At 37.9% G+C, this 18,937-nt stretch overlaps 1 protein-coding gene across 1 annotated transcript in view; it reads right to left on the bottom strand.

The window, feature by feature from the left end:
* The window catches only part of TMTC2 (transmembrane O-mannosyltransferase targeting cadherins 2), a 439,654-nt gene that overhangs the window by 70,910 nt on the left and 349,807 nt on the right, over nucleotides 1–18,937 (bottom strand). The window contains exon 7 of the mRNA XM_024122943.2: nucleotides 17,248–17,329. Coding sequence (XP_023978711.1) covers nucleotides 17,248–17,329 — 82 coding nt within the window. The remainder of the gene's footprint in view (nucleotides 1–17,247; nucleotides 17,330–18,937) is intronic.

Genomic DNA, 18,937 nt, shown 5'->3' with positions numbered 1-18,937 from the left:
TTTAAAAATATTTAAAAACATTTCCTTATGGTTTAGGTAAGCTTTGCCACAGAATAGACTTTGTAAGCAGCTTCTAAGATCACGAAACTACACGAAACACATAAATTTCTAGTATTGCAAATGGTGACAGAAAGAATTCCTATACGATCATTTTCTAACAGGAGGATTCAATCATCATATTAACATTCAGAAAAACAATAACGCAGCATATTAGTAAGGTATTTGCATAATTCCCTGCACTCTGTTCTCGACAGGCCATAGATCTCAATTGTCCAGGGTTAGTGTTTTGCTATGATAAAGCCATAAAACATTATGGAATGTGAATCATTTGGTGTCTCTTTTTAAAGTGAATTTGAAAATCTGAACCAAAGTTGAAAGTACGCTATTATTATGCTGTTTATATAGTAATCGTTTGTTTGAAAGAGGGCCCCAAATTGACGGAAAATAGAGCAATAAGCATTTCAAATACACAGAATCAACATAAATAAGGAAACAAAGATATACTAGGTTTCTTCTAAATAATTATTCAAAGAGCCTAAATTGATACATTGTTGGGGGAATAAGAAACAAACAAACAAACAAAAAGATGACCTTAACTGCTCCTCTTCCACCAGCTTCTTCTGTTATTGCTCCTACCAGACCCTGGCTCCAGACTCTGAACCACTTCCGCTTCCCTTAGTGTAACCTGCTGCTTCACATCCTTATTTGTCCTGAACCCCCAGCCTCTAAGGTTTCTCTGCCTTGTCCCACCCCAAGCTCCAGGCCTGTCTTGCCTACCTCTTGGACATCTTTCATTTTTATGCCCTAAAACATTTCCTTCTTGGTGAATCCTTCTTTGACCACTTTCCAATAGTGGTAGAACTGCTTATGATTTAAGTTCACTGTACTATCCATCTAAACTAGAGTACTTAAAAGAGTGAAAGAGAATGGTATTGTCAACTGTGCTGGAACGAGGGGGAATAAACCAGAATTGTCCCAATACCACTGCCCCACTTACAGCATATGTGACAGGCTGTTGATCTCAATCCGCTTGTCTTGATCACTATTGGGAAGTGAACTGTTTTATGCAATAAGGCACTGAATCAGTTTTAGGAGAAGTGATCAATATTAGCAAGTGAGCCAGAGGCGCTCTTCACTGAAGAATATAAAGGTCGACAGTCGCGCCCACCAAGACAGAGCCAGATCCTGAAGTTCTGTGGGTAGGAGCTGCTACTGGGGCTCTGAGATTGAGGGTGCCTCAGTCTGAGACACAATGGAGCTAGGACACTGTGAGGAGTGAGAGGTGTTAGAAAAGGAAAGCAAGAAAACTTGAGAAGGGCAGGCACTTTGGGGAGTGCATCCACATTGGTGGATTCTGTTAAGACCTGAAAGGTTGCCTTTCCCAGTGGTTCCCCAGCTTTACAGCACATCACAACCACCTGGAGGACTTGATAAAACAGAGAGCTAGGTCCCATCCCTAGAATTTCAGATGTGGCGGGTCTGGGGCAGAGCCTGTGATTTGCAATTTTAAGAAGTTTCCAACTAAAGCTGATGCTGCCAGTCCAGTGCCCACAGTTTGAGAACCAGTTGCCTTATGGGAACAAGAAAATAAATGTTTCGCACCATACTCGGGACTCCATGTCTGGGATTGGTTACCAGTTAGACTGAACTTTTCTGGAAATCAACTTCATGTGGCATGCAACTTCATGTGGCACGCCCTTCCTCATATTACAGGCATAATGACCAGGTTACACATACATGTGTAGCTAGAAATACATATGTGTATGAATAAGATATACTCATTACATATAAGTTTACTCTCTCAAACTCGAAATGAGGAGATTTAAGAGTTTTATCCCTCATTTGCAGATTAGATCTCTGAGATATCACTTTTCTTTCAGATATAGTAGACAAACACATTCTTTGTGTTTGATACTTGAGTAGACTTTCAAATAAAGAAACCACAAAAATTTAAGTAAAATACATTTTGTTCTCCGGGGTGTATTGTGCTACCACACTTTATCATTATTTCTTTGGTTTGTAATTTGTCTTACCCAAGTTAATTATTATCATCTTATTTCATTTCTCCAATCAAAGGGAGAAAAAAACAAGATGAGAAACTGGAAAGAAAGAAAGAAAGAAAGAAAGAAAAGACGTTTGAATAGGAAAAAACAGAAGAGGATATAAAAAGAGAAAGCATTCTCTAGAGGTCCAGATACAAAGAGTGTAAGTCTCCTCACAGGCTAACGTGGGAAAAGGGGGAAAGCAGTCAACAGTTTTGGATTCAACTGTTTCAGTATTAAAGGGATACCATTTCTTCTCTGGGCAATTCTCTAACTGAACAATTTAAATTACTTGGTAGATTTTTACCAACATATCAATATGACAAGCCTGTGAAGATCAATCTTTCATTAATTCCTGGATTTAAAAAGCTGTCTGAAAGGTAGAAATCCATAAAATTGTAAGCTGGCCTTAAGCCGTAGGCTGAAATACTGCTTAAAAGTTCTGCATATAAACTCCCTAGCTTAGTGGAACTGTCATTTCTTACTAAAATACTATGAAAAATTCACTCTTATGATCAATGCTACTAAATTAAGGAGATAAAATGATCTGTAATAAGTGTCATAATGATCCAATTCTCTGCAGTAAAAAATCATTCATATATAGCTTTAAAAATGGTCAAAAGCAAATGAAAATCTTATTTATAAAATAACACCTAGAACATAGCATTTGCGTTAAAATAGTTCCCCTTAGAGAAGACATCAGATTAGCAAAATGTATCCAGAATTGTCTTACTTCTACTGATACCATCCTGTCTCAAACCATCTTCTCCCCCGGGATTACAGCAATAACTTCTTAATGGGTCTCCACACTTCTGCCCTTGGTTCTACAGGGTATTCTCAGCACAGCAGTCAAAGAGATCCTGTCAGATCCCGTCATTCTACAGTTGACCCAGGGAAAGTGAAAGTCATTACACTGGACTACACTGCCTGATATGACCAGCACGGGGCTCTCCCCCCAACCTCTGCATCGGTTCTCTGACCTCATCTCCTTTGTCTTCTACTACTCTCCCTCTTCTTGGTTACTTAATTATATTAGCCCCTTGCTATTCATCTAACACACCAGAGTAACAAAGACCCATGCTCCACAGTCTTTTGCCATTCCCTCTACCTGGAATGCTCTTCCCCCAGATATCACAGTGGCTCACTCTCTTACTTCCTGGCACATGGTGGGGATTTAATAAATACATATTCAGTGGCAGGACTGAATTAACTAATCATATTGCTTCATCTTCCAGAGCAAGCTAGAACCTACTTAGCCCAGGTCACCAGGCACTTGCCTATTCATAGACTCTCATCTCACAGTGATTTTTAGGCAGGGCTGCAGTGAATGGCCACACATGCTGGGCACTGCACAATTCTCAAGGGTGCCATTCACAATGATGTCTCTATGAATGTGTCTCTTGGACTTGAGCAACATGGTGGCCGTGGCCATGGTTTTAGGGCTTTGAATTTCCCTTGGAATACAACAAGTGATCCAAACATCAATTATACCTTCAAAGATATCTTAATTCCAGAACAGTTCAAACTACCTAAGGTGGCTAAAATTTATTATATTCCACTGTACTAAGGAATCACTTGAACAGTTTGGGAAAAGAAGAAACTGTAGGTTAAAGTATCCAACCCAAGATATGTACATTGTGCCTTGTATAAACAAGATATGGGGGATATGAAGATAAATGCAACATTTATCCTTGGAATAGTTCCCACCTAGCAGAGGAAAGAGGAGATTATGGAGATAGTTTAACTAGTTTAACTATAAAATGGATATAAATTTGAAAAGGGAGGTGTGCAAGGTATCAAGCTAAGTGCATCATTTCTGGATGGAGGTGGATTGTTTGGCTTTGTTCAACTTATAATCAAATTTAAATATACATAAAGGGCACAAGTAAGTGAAATTTTTACAAAGTGACTATGGTCATATAATCAGAAGCCATATCAGGAAAAAGAACATTACTAGTATCCAGAAGCAACCTATACCTGAGGGCTTTTTCCAAAGATTCAGATGACTGGAACAAGCAAAAAGCCACAGTGGAAGGATTCTGACGGACTGCTTTTGGTGACATCTAACGATAACAAGAAGAGCGGGTAAAGTGGAGCTGAGGTGAGCCCTTCATGGGCTGCTTCTATTAGGGGAGGTGAGTAATGCATTCCTGGTAAGACAGCGTGGGTGATAACCCAATGGTCAGGATTTAGACGAGCTGTTGAAAAGAGAGTCTGCTGAAGACAGGCTACTTGTTAATGTGCGCTCATTATGCCTGGGAGAAATAAAATTATGGAGGAGAATCTACTCTCTTGCTTCTCGGAAGGGAAGCTTGCTGAATGTCTGAGTGAGGCATGCTCTCACTCTTCAAACCAATCTCTCTCCCCTGCCCTTCTATGAGTTTTGTTGCTTTATGTTTTTGTGCGTTTGCTGCCTGAGTTAATAAAAGCTCTGGTTTACTGAGACAGACTCAGTGTGATAAATGTGCCACGGTTACTGGCTAAGAAAACAGGTGGGCCGGGGAAACAAGGAAAAGGACGCCCAGTAGATCAATCTGGACTGCTCACTTTGAGGCTGGAAGGCCCTGGATCCATCCCTAAGATCCAGGGACATGGATGAGGCCAAGAATTTGCCCTGAATTGGACAGGTGGAATGAAAGGTGTCCAGTGCAAAGGAGAGTAGAAGAACAGCAGGCCAGGGCTCCGTGCTCACCTGAAAAGGAGGTCAGGAAGGTTAGCATTGCTTTATTGCATTGATTTCTCCCCTGACTCTTTCCAGGAGGGTTATGAAACTGATGGAGTTATGAAGACTGTCAGATGGGGAATGGGAATTAGCGGGGAGCAAGGAGGAGAAGAGAGGAGACTGGGGAGGAGTTGAAGAGATCAGAGAGAGTGGAGGAGCGGGGGAAGGGGCACGGAGGGGGAAGCAAGTCAATCCCATTATAAGTTTAAGTAATACATAGATTCAATAGAGATCAGGTGTGCTTCATCAAGAGTGAGACATTCATGTTAAGACTTGAAACAATCTGAGTTTCATCACCTAAAGATGAAGAGAAAGACATAACTAAATGAGGGGTACAACCTAATCAAAGACAGAGGTAAGCAGCCTCACTTTGTTCTAGGATATTGTGTAACCTGAGACAAAGCAGCTGTAAGGAAAGAGATGAGGCAGAAAGAGGACTCAAACGCAGACACGGAAGTCACTACAGAAAGGAACATGCCTCTGAGACTAAGTTAAGGCAGGCGGTAATGAGAATGGAGAGAGGTGGCCAAAGAGCTTACATCCTCTTCCTAAGAAGAGCTCAGAGTCTTCTCACTGTGCTCCACACCATCTCTAAGGGCTTTGTGGAGGTATTCACTTACAGATGCATCCACGAAGGCACGGAGGAGTCAGTGGCAGGGTACACGAACGTACCTTTGGGAACAACTGTTTTAATTAAGCAGAGGCAGAATGCAAACAAGAATCTCCCAAGTGCATTCAGTCACTAAATCAAATAGCTAAGACTGGAAAAACAGTCTCTGTCTCTGTCTCTTTCCTCCCCACCCTTTCTTTCCCTGTTCCCAATTACTTGTGACTTATAATCTTTCTTCTTATAAGCAATTATTCCTTTTCTCTCTGGTCCTGTCTGCACGTTGACAGGTAAGGATTTATTCTTTTTCTTAATTCCTAGGTTTTTATTCTGTCTCCTCTTCCCCTAATTTCTGTCCCTTATTTATATATCTTATTCAAAAATTTTTCTATACAATTCATTCATTCCAGGACATTAGTATGGTTTCCACTATAATTTTAAAAGAATAAATGGCCATTATTACAATTTACTGAGCATTTATTACATGCTAGTTATTTTATGAAATTGTAAGTGAATCCTCACAACTTGAGGCAGTAGCAATCATCTCCAGATTAAGAAACTGAGCAGCGGAGAGGCTAGCGGAAGGTGGAACATGCTCAAGGAGATAATCAGCAGTAGGGCCGGGTGCGCCTCATTCTAAACTCCATGATCTGCCGTCCCCAATCCAGTGCATTTTCTGTGCCCTAATCCAAAACTTAATTCAGTTCTCGCCATCTTGCTTTTATAGCTGTTTGAGTCCTATACAAACTCTTCAAAAGAATATATGTAAATTGTTGCTATGGTCTGAATGTCTGTGCCTTCCTCCCATTCATATGCTGAAATCCTAACCCCCAAAGTGATGGTATGTGGAAGTGGGGCCTTTGAGAGGTGCTTAGCTCGTGAGGGTGGGGCCCTCACGAATGGGATCAGTGCCCACATAAAAGAGACCTCGAGAGCTCCCTTTTCTCTTCCACCACAGGAGAACACAGAGAGAAGATGGCTGTAAATGAGGAAGTGGGCCTCACCAGCACAAAATCGACCTGAGCATGATCTTGGGCCTTTCAGCCTCTAGAACTGTGAGGAATAAATTTCTGTTGTTCATAAGCCATGTAGTTTATGGTATTTTGTTACAGCAGCCCTAGTGGACTAAGACAAGAACTTAACTGTACCTTTTTCTTAGCAAAACCAGATTTAGTCACAAATGATTTAAACAAGGTAGATTCTATTCCCATGCAAAAAATGGAAGCAGAGATAAGAAAAGGAAAGAGTAAAACCAGCTGAAAGCCAGTCTATCCTCCCTTAGTCATTCTTTTATTGAACAGAATATTGACTGACCACCTTCTTTGTGTGAGGTATTGTGTTCAGTGCTGGAGAAAGGCCACCTGGTTATTTTCAAGATTCTCTGGTTTTGAGACTCAGGTTCCTCACTTTTTAAACAAGGATAAGCTCACTGTGTTATCAGAAGGAATGAACAAGGCAGCATGAATAAAACCGCCCAGGGTGGGGGTTGGTGCCTTGCCTCCTGTCTTTTCTTTTCACTCCCCTCTACTTAAGCTCCTTCCCTCCATCTGCCCCTTTCAGGCTCTTTCTCTGCCTTGATGACCTCAAGCTGCCCTTCCTCCCTGAGGCTTTCAAGTACATGATTACGAGAGCTCCGTGGGTTTCTCCCCCAGCAGTCCTCCAAAATCTCAGCATTCTGGATCTGTGTCACCTTTGAAGACCCACCAGGCTCATACTTCCTAAGAGTGAATCTTTGAAAGCACCAGGCAAACCGTAAAAATATCATGGGCTGGAGATCAGACAAGGTTCAAATCCTTGCTCTTCCAAGTTACTAGGCATAAGGGCCTTCGATACGTCACTTACACTCTTGATACCTTAAATCTTGCATCTGTAAAACAGGGATAATGTTATTTTAATCTAACAGGGTTAGATTAGTGGAGTGACAAACCGTGCATAAAAGCACCCAGCACTGGGTCAGAAATGTAACTGTTTGACACTGAGATTCCATAATAAGAGTACTAGCATTAATGGATACATATGTGCCTGGCATGACACCAAGCACTTTCCTTTATGTAAATTCTGAACACTCTGGAGTCAGGCCATGCCATATTACTTGAATTGATTTAATCATTCTAGTACTGTGAAGCATCTTATAATCCTTGTATATTGTATAACAATAGTATTCACTTCTTTTTTGAAATATAATACATATAATAAAACTTGGGGGGTGCTACGGTCTAAATGTTGAAATCTTAACTCCCAAGGTGAGGGTATTAGTAGGTAGGGCCTTTGGACGGTGATTAGGTCATGAGGGCTCTGAGATTTGTGTTCTCATAAAAGAGGCCTCAGAGAGCTCCCTCATTTCTTCCACCGTGCAAGTATACAAGGGGAAATCTGCAACCCAGAAGAGGGCCCTCACCGGACCATGCTGGCACCCTGATCTCAGAATTCCAGTTTCCAGAACTGTGAGAAATACATTTCTGTTGTTTATAAGCCACTCAGTCTGTGGTATTTTGTTATAGCAGCCTGAATAGACTAAGACAGTGAGTCAGACCTATGTCATTTTGGAATCTCAGAAGCATGGTATTATGAGCATCTTCCATATGGGGAAATGGGAGTGCTGAGAGGTAAAGACATTTGCTTACAGCTGTACTACTAACAAGTGGCCATTTGTATGACAATGGCGCCAGGCTTCGCGATGCCTGATTGCTATCACTACAATGAGTTGGTTTTTAAATGTGTTTTATGAAAAATGCTTATAAGGGTCAAGTATACACTGCATAGGGGATAAAGATTGATATACTATGTGCTTAATATATTAAGAGTTTTAGTTGTACTGTGAAAACTAAAATTTTATATAAAGTGTTTATATTTTAAGTAGTATTTTATATTATACTTTCTATAAAAGTTTATTGGAAATGAAATTTAAAAGGCCAATAAGTAGTAGATTCAAAATAATAAATATTATATGTATACAAAATTCTTACTTATTCTCCTTCCTCAGAAGAAAATTCAGATAGAACCAAGAATGGAAGAGTCATCATAAATGCATGAATTCCATAAAGACTTCTCCCTCTTATTTTCAAGTCTTTTATGGCTTCAGAATAAAAAGGTAAAAAACAACAGAAGAACAAAGACCACCTCATCATTCACTGAAGCTTGGACCTTAAATGAGTTGTCCATGTTTGACAAGATAAATAGAAATAGTCTTCTACCTCTAAATGTCTTGAATGATAATAAAAGGTGAGTGATTCCCAACTTTCAGTGTATCTGATACATACTGCATCATCCACCAATAAAGCATCCATGGATGTAAAATATCTGTGTTCATTTCTTACACTGACATAGAGTTGATGACAGTGCAACACAGCAGTCAGGAGTGTTCTGGTTCAAATGCTGCCTCTATACTAAGTGGCACTGAAATCTTAGGTAATCTACCTTACAGCTTGATGACCTCACCTTCCTCATTGTAAAATGGAGACAGGTAACCTCATCACCTGGCTTTTGTAGGGATTAAATGCGAATTTCTCAGGACACAAAAGCACTTAGTAAATGTTTGTACTGTTATTATATTTGATGAATTCATCATGGAAATACAGTATTTAATAGAGAATTCAGACAAGATGCCTTGCTCTACTTTTTATTCCTTTCTCACTTAATTTTTGTCTTAAGTTTTACATGTTGAGTTCTGTTAAATACTTTTTGGATAATTATTTGGTTACTATAATAATTTTCCTATCTTTTCTACAGACTATCTGAGCAATAGATTAAGATGCTTGTACTTTCACATTTTGCTAAAGAATTTAGTCCTTCCAAAACTAATATGCTCATTAAAGAAAACATAAAATAGAAAACATTAAGCCTGCCCCCCCCAAAAAAATTGACTGTAAAAGTCCAAAAAGCTAAAATATCCATTCTTAACACTGTTTACTTGTTTTAATTTGCTTTTTTAATGATATAGCTATTTTGTATAATTTAATCATTCTTCATGTACCATAACATAGGTAGTTGCCTCTGTTATTATTATTCTTTATAAATTTAACCTAGGGTTTATAATATTTCCTCAAAAGGGGATAACCATAATTTATTTAATTATTTTCCTTTTTGAGGCATTTAGATGCTTTTTAAATTTTTGCCTCTAATAAATAGCAATGTTGTGCTCTGATTACTATCTTTGTTGATAAACACAGAAAAAAATTATATTTTCTTAAGGTATATTACCAAGAGAAGAATTACTGAGAATAAGTGCTAGAGCAGCTGAAAAGAATTCATTGAATTCTTTACTTGAATTTGAATTTCTTTGATTTCTAATGAAATTGTATGTCTACCTATCTTTTTTTTTTTTTTTTTTTTTGTGGTACGCGGGCCTCTCACTGTTGTGGCCTCTCCCGTTGCGGAGCACAGGCTCCAGACGCGCAGACTCAGTGGCCATGGCTCATGCGCCCAGCCGCTCCGCGGCATGTGGGATCTTCCCGGACCGGGGCACGAACCCGTGTCCCATGCATCGGCAGGCGGACTCTCAACCACTGCACCACCAGGGAAGCCCATTTACCTATCTTTTAAAACCTATTATATTTCTTCTTTTGAGAACTGTTTGGTTGTAACCCTTGGTCTTTGTATTCTATTTTCCTCGTAGTTTTATAGAGTTTCTCATGTCTTAAGTAGCCTGATCTTTTAGCTTTTGCTTTTAAGGAAATTATTTCCTCTCACTTTACTGTCCGTCCTTTAACTATATCCCTTTTTTGAAACAAATTAATCATTTAATTTTCCCTTCATTTCTGGCTTGTAAGCTTAGCTAATCCCTTCCCTATTTCTTCCCATTTTACTCATGGGAAAGTTTTAACTCTAAACGTCTCTGGAAAGTATCTCATATAAAATACACACAGGTAGCAAGATTAAATTAAATTACTAAACACATTGTTATAAGAGGGAATTTAAAAATAAAAAATCCTAGGCAAGAAGTGAAATAGTTTGGAACAACATTTAGAAAAATCCAATTCTAATTATACACCTGTAAACTGCCTGTACTGTCCTTGGAGCAGTAAAAGCACACAAAGCACTAACATTTTAGCAAAATGTCCTAAGCGTTGAATATAACTGGAATCTCAATGTAATTTTTGCAAAGGCCCAAAATATATTTCCATTTTTAATCAAGGAAATACCACTATTTAGGTCATTATTTAATTTTTAAAATTACTCTTACAATTTCTGAAGTGATTAAAAATGAAATGTTACAACCAACCTCAGTTCACTGCCATATTCTATTTTAATTTCAAATAATAAAAACCATAAGCCAAGGGCCTCCCTGGTGGCGCAGTGGTTGCGCGTCCGCCTGCCGATGCAGGGGAACCGGGTTCGCGCCCCGGTCTGGGAGGATCCCACATGCCGCGGAGCGGCTGGGCCCGTGAGCCATGTCCGCTGAGCCTGCGCGTCCGGAGCCTGTGCTCCGCAACGGGAGAGGCCGCAACGGAGGGAGGCCCGCACACCACAAAAAAAAAAAAAAAACAAAAACAAACCATAAGCCTCTCACTAATTCAACCCATTACATAGTTTTCAAGCTTCTTCTTTTAATGTTCACTGATGAAAAGTCAAACCCAATATTTTAACAATTTTCTCCAGTAACTACTTTTTAAAATGAAATTTAATATATATAAACCATGCTGGAGAAAAACAGACTACAACATTAACAGAAAGTTCTGGACTTAAAAAGTTGAAAGAGATGGATTTTCAAGTTCTTCTCCCACTACAGACATATGTTGAAAATTTCTGATCTGGAGAGTCACTTGAAAATTCTGAACTTCTATTATCTTAGTGAAATGTATTGGGATCCATTCCTACCTCACAGGGGTTAGATAATGACCAAAGAAGTTCAGGGTCTGAAAACACTGGGTTAGATCATAAATTGTTTGATAAATGTAGTAAGAAGTTTTCAGGATTCTAATCTTGTTGATAGTAATACTTCTAAAAAATAATAAAGAAAATTATAGTTTTAAAAAGTCCACACTTCTCTGTGGGCCCAAGATGAAAAATGATCAGCTCTCATAATTTGGATTTCCTCAATTTGGATGTACATTCTATGTATCTTCTCTTAGCATCTAACTATGGTCCTAGTTCTGTCCCCAGACACATGCCGTGCCTTCTGCCTCAAGCATTTTCTCTGCTTTAATGTTCTTTATTGCATCCCCTCAGTTCTACACTTTTGTTTGGAGAACTTCTACTCATCATTTAAATAAAGCTTACATGCACCATGCACAGCTCTCCTGCACCCCAGACACCCGGGTCAAGGCCCGTTAGTTGATACTGTATCTCCTTTTAAAAACTAATTGTAATTGTAATTAAATTATTATTTTTATAATTTGTGCCTCCCTCTTCAGTTTGCAGTCTACATTGGAACCTGTCTTGTTCCCTGTGGTATCTCTACGAAACTGCGCAGAATCCTGTGGCTCCCCACCCCAATTCCTACCCAAGTACAAAGGTCCCTCCATGTCCCCTGCCTCTTGTTTGTAGAAAAGCTGAAGTTTCCCAAGCCTCCCTGAGTCACAAAAGAGAAGGCTCAAGTAGTTAATGATAAGGACAATAGCGTCACAGAGTCTTTCAGTGTCTGATGCACATTCCTGAGTTGTTTTACAGAGACTATAATTACTACTAGAGGGGAAAAAGCTACCTGCATGATGACCAGATTGTAGCCATGACATAAGCTGCTCCACCTTGAGCAGTACCGAATCTATGAATAGCACAATTCCAAGAACTGGCCTCAAGTGAATGGGATTAACACTGTTGCTCATAATAATCTATATCTTTGTGGGCATCAAAATAATTGTAGCTTGCTGTGCCCATATATGTAAGCAGGCAACTAAAATTGTCAGCAAAGAGATGCTACAGAGCCGTGTCAACATCTTCTACTCTGAGAAGATGGTGCTCTATGTCAGCATGAAGAAGTTATAGAAGATGGACCTTCATCCTTAATCCCATAGAAATGGAATGATGTCTGACAAGTGGGGATTTGTAACAGCTCTTTTGCCCCTTTCCTGTTTGTCTATTTCTGTTCCCCTTAAACCTTAATTATAGAAATGAGATCACTAGGTAACATTTAACCTAACTCCTGACTTATGCTCTACTGAATGTGCACAATACCTTGCCTAATCTGTTGATTCTTTCCCTAAATTAAAAGAAGTAGGAATGAACAATTAAGTAGTTAAAGAATGACTAGCTTTCCACCCCCAGCAGCTCCCTTAGCGATCCTGCAGGCAGTCCACATTGGCAAGATAACATCTGAAGAAAGATCATGAGGAGTCAGCCAGCCTGCCCGCAATGGAAAATGATGCAGAGCTTGACCTCCTGTCTTGATGATTCACTGAGATTTTTCCCTTTAAAATCTAGCATGGCTGAGCAGAATCTTCAGAGTTAGCTTTGGGACATGAGTCCACAGTCTCCCCAGATTGCCAGCCTTCTGATTAAAGCAACTTTTCCTTTCTACCAATACTTGCCTCTTGAGCAGCAAGCAGCTGGACCTGAGTTTGGTAACACATCTAGTATAGTGCTTGCTAAATATTGAACTGGAGGAAGAAGATCAGGACTTGTAACTATTGTTGGAAATGAACATCACCCAGAGAGAGGATCAATAATGAAGAAAAAGACAATAAAGTCTTTGCTCTTAGAAACATATGGTTAAGAGGTAGATGGGAAAAGAAGAACCATCCAACATCTACATAAAAGAGTACTTCTACTCATTATAATTTGTCACAACCTGCTCCCTTTTAACTTTTTATGCTTTGGTGCTTAATATCTAATGACTTTCCATCTGCCCCAGATTTATGCATAGTAGGTACCTTATAACAAATATGTATTGGTTTTAGTTATTTCAGTCTATATTAAATTTACTACTATGCATATAAAGAAAAGATTTATATTTTTTCTGAAAAAATGGTTTTTCCAGTAATTCTTTAAAAAACAAAGGAAGACAAAGAGACAAGGAGGGACTTGTCTTGACTTTCATTCTTTTGGCAGAAGCTTTCTACTGGTGCCAAAAGGAAATTCACGGAGAATCCCTTGAATAACAGGCCCACATGAGACATCAGGGCACCAAATGTTCACCTTTGACATTTATAAATTCAGTTCTGTAAAGACTAGACATGATTTGTTTTTTATGGACATGGGAGTACACTGTAAGCTTGATGAGATATGAATACATTATACTATTACTGATAGCATAGTTTAAAACCTATTTTTTATACATTCCTTAAAATTTTTGATGAAAGACCAGTGAGAAATTAAGTATATATTAGACACAACATGAAATATGAGTTGGAAAACATTATGGAAGCCCACATCAACCCTTTCATTTTACAGATGGGGAATCTTAATCCCAGCGACTATAGGTACCACAGAGGCCTACATTTAATCAACTTATTAAACCAGTTTAAAAAACCTGCCTTGCTTTCTTTCTTGCAAGCCACATGAAGAAAAAAAGGCAATCTCTAATGCAATACCTTCTCCCAAGACATAAAACTAGTGGATTCAAAACAAAAATAACTAATAGTACTTTTAAATACTGCCTTCTAATTGCCATTGCAGCCAGTATAAATTCCTGTAATTTCCTGTCTATTCCCAACTGAATGGCGTTTTCCAAGTCACTTGTATCATTAACAAGCAAATGAAAAGCACACTGTCACCCAGCAGAGTGAATTTCCAATAGAACAAAACTCACCGACTCTGGCATTTTCATTGGCTTTTACAAAAGCATTAAAAAAAAAAAAAAAGACTCAAAACAACATTTACCATTTCATTTACATTACATAAACATTCATTTAACATTAACATTTCATTTAAACATTTATTTTTAAGCTGAAGAAGTATTATTATTATTATTCATTCAATCCATGGGCATAAATACCCTAAGAATATCCATAACCAGTAAGTTGGAGAAGAACTGATATAAAAATCATAGTATGCATCTTCTTGGAGAAAGAGTAAAACAAATTCTAACGGAACAAACTTTCAGTCAGTTTTGGAACCTCCATCCAATTCTAAAATTAAGAATATATCTGAGCTCAACATTTATTGCACATTACTGTGACACGGCAATATGCTAGATATTGATGGTACAAAAATGGAAAATAGGTCTTCCCTATTAATTACCTTAGAATTTTCTAAGGAAGGTAAGTGTATAATTTCAATTTAAATATTTGCATTCCCACAACACTCCCCAGCCTAAGCCACCACCATTTTCTTGTCTGTGAGACAGCAATAGAGTTCCCCTCGCTCTACTCTGACCTTTCTCTCATCCTGTCTTGCCACATGGTCCCTTCCATTGCTCTTAAAATAAAATGCGAACTCCTTCGCTTGGTTACAAAGGCCCCTGGGCTCTAGCCCTGCCTCCTCTCCAAGCTCATCTCCTCCCACTTTCCCATCAGGTTTAATATGCTCCAGTCACATTAGCCTCTTTCTTTGCTGTGAACACAAGCTTGTTCTTGCCTGCGACTTTTGAACTTTCTGTTTCTTTCGTCTGAAATGCTCTTATCTGGCTCTTCAAAGAGCTGGCATAAGCTAAGATTTCATATATCACCTCCTCAAAGATGCTTAACCTGATTATTTGGTTTCAAGAAGTACCCTAATGCCCACCACATCACCTTCTAAAAATGACATCATCCTATTTATTGCCTACATAGCACAGACTCACTTTCTGAAAACAGACCAGTGCTTTGCATCTTATACATATTAAAATTTAGTTACTTACAGCTAACTTGGGCAAATCAACTTCATCTCTCCTGGTTTCAATCTACTTATTTGTACAACCGGGATTATAGTAGCTAATTTTAAAAGAACTTTTCAGTTCTAAATTTTAGTCATTTGAAGCAGACTTTTTCCAAATAAAAATCATTAATATTCCTTTAAATGTACATTTTAAAATAACCTGAGGACAGTGAGATAGGAATATGAGGCCCTCAGCTATGGGCTTTCTGTCTGTTTGCAGGTTATTTTGCCTTAACTACTACTTTTTGATGCTTCAGTCCTTTCCATTTCCTATTCCAGAGTGGGGAAAAAATATTGAAACTATTTCATAAAAATATATTGAATTATGCACTTATTCCTCCCTTGGAAAATAAATGTACTTCTAATAATAGGTATATGCCCCCAAATTAAAATAACCTGAGTACTAAGAAGAATCAGTTTTACACATGCATTTACAGAACATCTATCACTGTTTTCCAAATAACATACAAAATAAAGAATTTGTTTCACTTTCTGTTAAAACTAAATCCCAAAATTTCTCATTGGAGTAATACTCCCTATTACTACCACTGGAAAAAAAATTATTTTCAGGAGAATACTGTAATATAAAAAACAATAATAAATAAAAAGATAGAAGTGGGTAAAGATAGACAAGTCAGAATAATAAATAAGGGGCTCTTAAAATTAATAAATAGTGACTTTTTTCAGTGGCATTTCAGATGAAGCAATGATGAAGTTTAAAGGAAATGAATGTGAAAAATCTAAAGCATATAATAAAATTATGGGAAACAAGCTTAGAAGATGCAGTAAGTAGGATTAGTTTGAGGTACAGAAAATGCAAGCAGCAAGACAGGATAAAAAAATCCTATTTCATAAAATGACAAGAGGTCCTTTAGCACTCATAGAAAATAATCAGGGAATTACTTTAGCTCAGTAGGGGCACTCAAAACAATATGCATGAGAAAATCCTAATTTAAAATATTTCATATAAGAAAACCTGAAGAAGTAAACTAAATTTTGCAGCAAACTTAAATTAGTTGACTACTATTTTAACATGGCAATAAAACTGCATTGTGAAACAAAATCAGGAGTGGTGATGCCATAAGTTGTGTGAAATTACATGCTATGTTATGCTGGAAAGATAAAGTATCACAACCCTAGGTTTATAAACATATACACACAATATAAACAAATGGACCGGTGGTTGGTTAAGTGTATCCTCCATTTTTTAATTTCCATTTTCCACACTCATAGCCTGTCACTGATCTATTTTTACTAGTTGGGAAATGGAAGAAGAAATTTAATATTATACAAGCATATTAGCTTTATTTTCCTAAGATTTTTCATTTCCATCCATCTTTAAGTTTACTACTTGATAAAACAAACACGTCAAAGCCAACAGTGCTCAAAAATTTGTTTTTATTTTCCAAGGGATCAGCAAAAGTAAATGCTTTTTAGGCTCTTTGAAAGCCAGTCCAAATGAAAATATGGTAGAAATCAGCACATCTTACCCGACACCAAACCAGCTACATACTTCGCCTCACTGAACACATGACTCACTACTAATGACAGCATGGAGTGTGACAGAGTTGTTATGTAACTTCATTCCAGACTGATTAAGATAAACCGAGTGAGAGACACATCCTTTACAGCCTTTACAGTTTTTATCCTTGACCCCAATCTCAGGCATTTAGAGAACAGGCTGGGGTAACTCCATATCTTTCAGAAAGCAAGACTCTGAGGCCAAAATGTAAGCCTCTAAAACTTCAAAATGATATATTCAGTGAGCAATACATTATCATTTAGAATGAAAAGAGAGCTAATATTTTAATTATATACCACGCATCAGGCAAGGAGCAAGATGATTTTCTGACGAGACCTCATTTAAACTCCAAACTGAACTTAAAAAAAAAACACAAAAAACAAAACTGTGAAAATACCTTGCCCCACTGAAGTCCTATGAAAATTACTAAAAGTAACCATAAGGCATAGCCCTTGTGAACGTGACTGCTTTGAACAAGAAGGCAAGACTATAGCATGAGGCTACATCTACAACAGCAAAGTCAATGTCCTCTCAAAATGTTCTTTGGCAGCACAACGTAAATCTCATATCAACATTCATTGTAAACGTGGGGGACATGGAAAAAAAACTATCAACCACTCACCATAATGCATGTAACAGTTTCCTTTGGTGGGGTCCAGCTCAATAGCCTTCAAGAAGAATTTTTCAGCCTCACTCTTACGACCCTTGAAAAACAGAGAAAATGGATGATTCAGCAGTGGATCATAAGGGATTCTTCACCTCCTGGGCCCAAATGAAGTAGACTAATGTCTACTTAGTCATCATCATCAAAAAACATTGTTTTTATCTAAACGAGGATGATCAAAGAGAATATGTTGAGAGGGAAGACTGAGGTCAGAATCCTGGGAAACATCAAGATTAGAAGAGACAGTGAGAGTGAGTTCATTAAAGACGTCAAAGAGAAGAGACCAGGAGAGCAAGAGAAAAAAGGGAAAAAATGGTTTCACGGAAACCAAAAGGATAAGAGAGTTTTCAGGAATGGTGGGCAACATATTTTCGTTTTCTATTTTATTTTCTCCCTTTGATCTGTTTCTCTTCATTCATTCATTCATTCTTCCTTATAAGGAATGATGACTATTTTAGCTTTGAGATGATTTTGTCTTAATGTTCACTTTATTTTATTTCTTTATTTTTTTTTTAATGTTCACTTTATATAGGAAGAAACTAAGTCACAATTTGTTGACTCTCAAGCAACTACTGCTTATCCTTGCTGCTGTCATTCAGGACTACAATACTGCTAAATCAGGATTTAATCTAAAGCTAGATCTTCTCCCTAGCTACAGTTTTAAGTAAACATTACCGTAATCCTCAGAAAAAAAATAAGCAAAAAGTAGGGGCAAAGGCTTATATGCAATAAACTGATTTTTCATGAAATAATATCATAATCCAGGCAGATTCTAAAACTAGACATTCTTTGCTGTGCTATAGCTTCTGCACCAAAATTGACTCCAGAGTAACAAAAAGGGGTGACTCAAGGTAGGAGAACAACCCAAAGAAGACCTTTCCTAAAACAGTTCTGTCTCGTCCTGCAAGGTTAAAATGAAGATCTATGCTAACTGGGTGGAAGCAAGGCACGGGGTGGTATTCAGAAGCTGTGGGTCTAAAGTAAAGAGAAACAATCTTATCTGTCTGTTCCTTCTAATTTAAACGCTATCTACCACATAAACTTCAGGTGATGTTTTTCTTTCCCCTTCACATATATTTTTAAAATCACTTTTAAGGAGATAATTCTTCCAAAGATAGAGGTGTATGGTTAAGCTAATATTCTACATTTCATGCAACTTTGACTCATTTCTCCATATGACTTCTCCTTTTTATTCGTTCATTTAAAAAATTCACTCTGTTGCCCTCTTTCATTTTACTAATGCTACTCCAGTCAATAACTCCTCTTTAATTCACAAGGCTTGTCAAATTTCCAATAATTAAAAATTAAAAATCTCTTGCGATATTTCTCACAGCACTTTAAGTTCAAAGGAAAGCACAGGCAAAATACTTGCTACACATATCACACTTTGATGAAGTTAGTAAGAATTAGCAAGAATCTTACCCAGCTGGATTCACTAAATGATCATGCAGTTAAGAGCACAGATGCCAGGAGGCCGAGCAGCTCTCACACTTATGTAGCTATGTGAACCTTGGAAAAGAATTTCATCTCCTAGTTATAATTTTCTCTGTTACAAAAAGAGGGCAGGTGGAGAACAGAGGATTTTTAGGGCAATGAAACTATTCTGCATGATACTGTAATGGCAGATACATGTCATTATACATTTTTC

Source organism: Physeter macrocephalus, chromosome 6, assembly GCF_002837175.3.
Source record: "Physeter macrocephalus isolate SW-GA chromosome 6, ASM283717v5, whole genome shotgun sequence".
Lineage (NCBI taxonomy): Eukaryota > Metazoa > Chordata > Mammalia > Artiodactyla > Physeteridae > Physeter > Physeter macrocephalus.
This window is presented reverse-complemented; position numbering and strand designations above follow the sequence as displayed.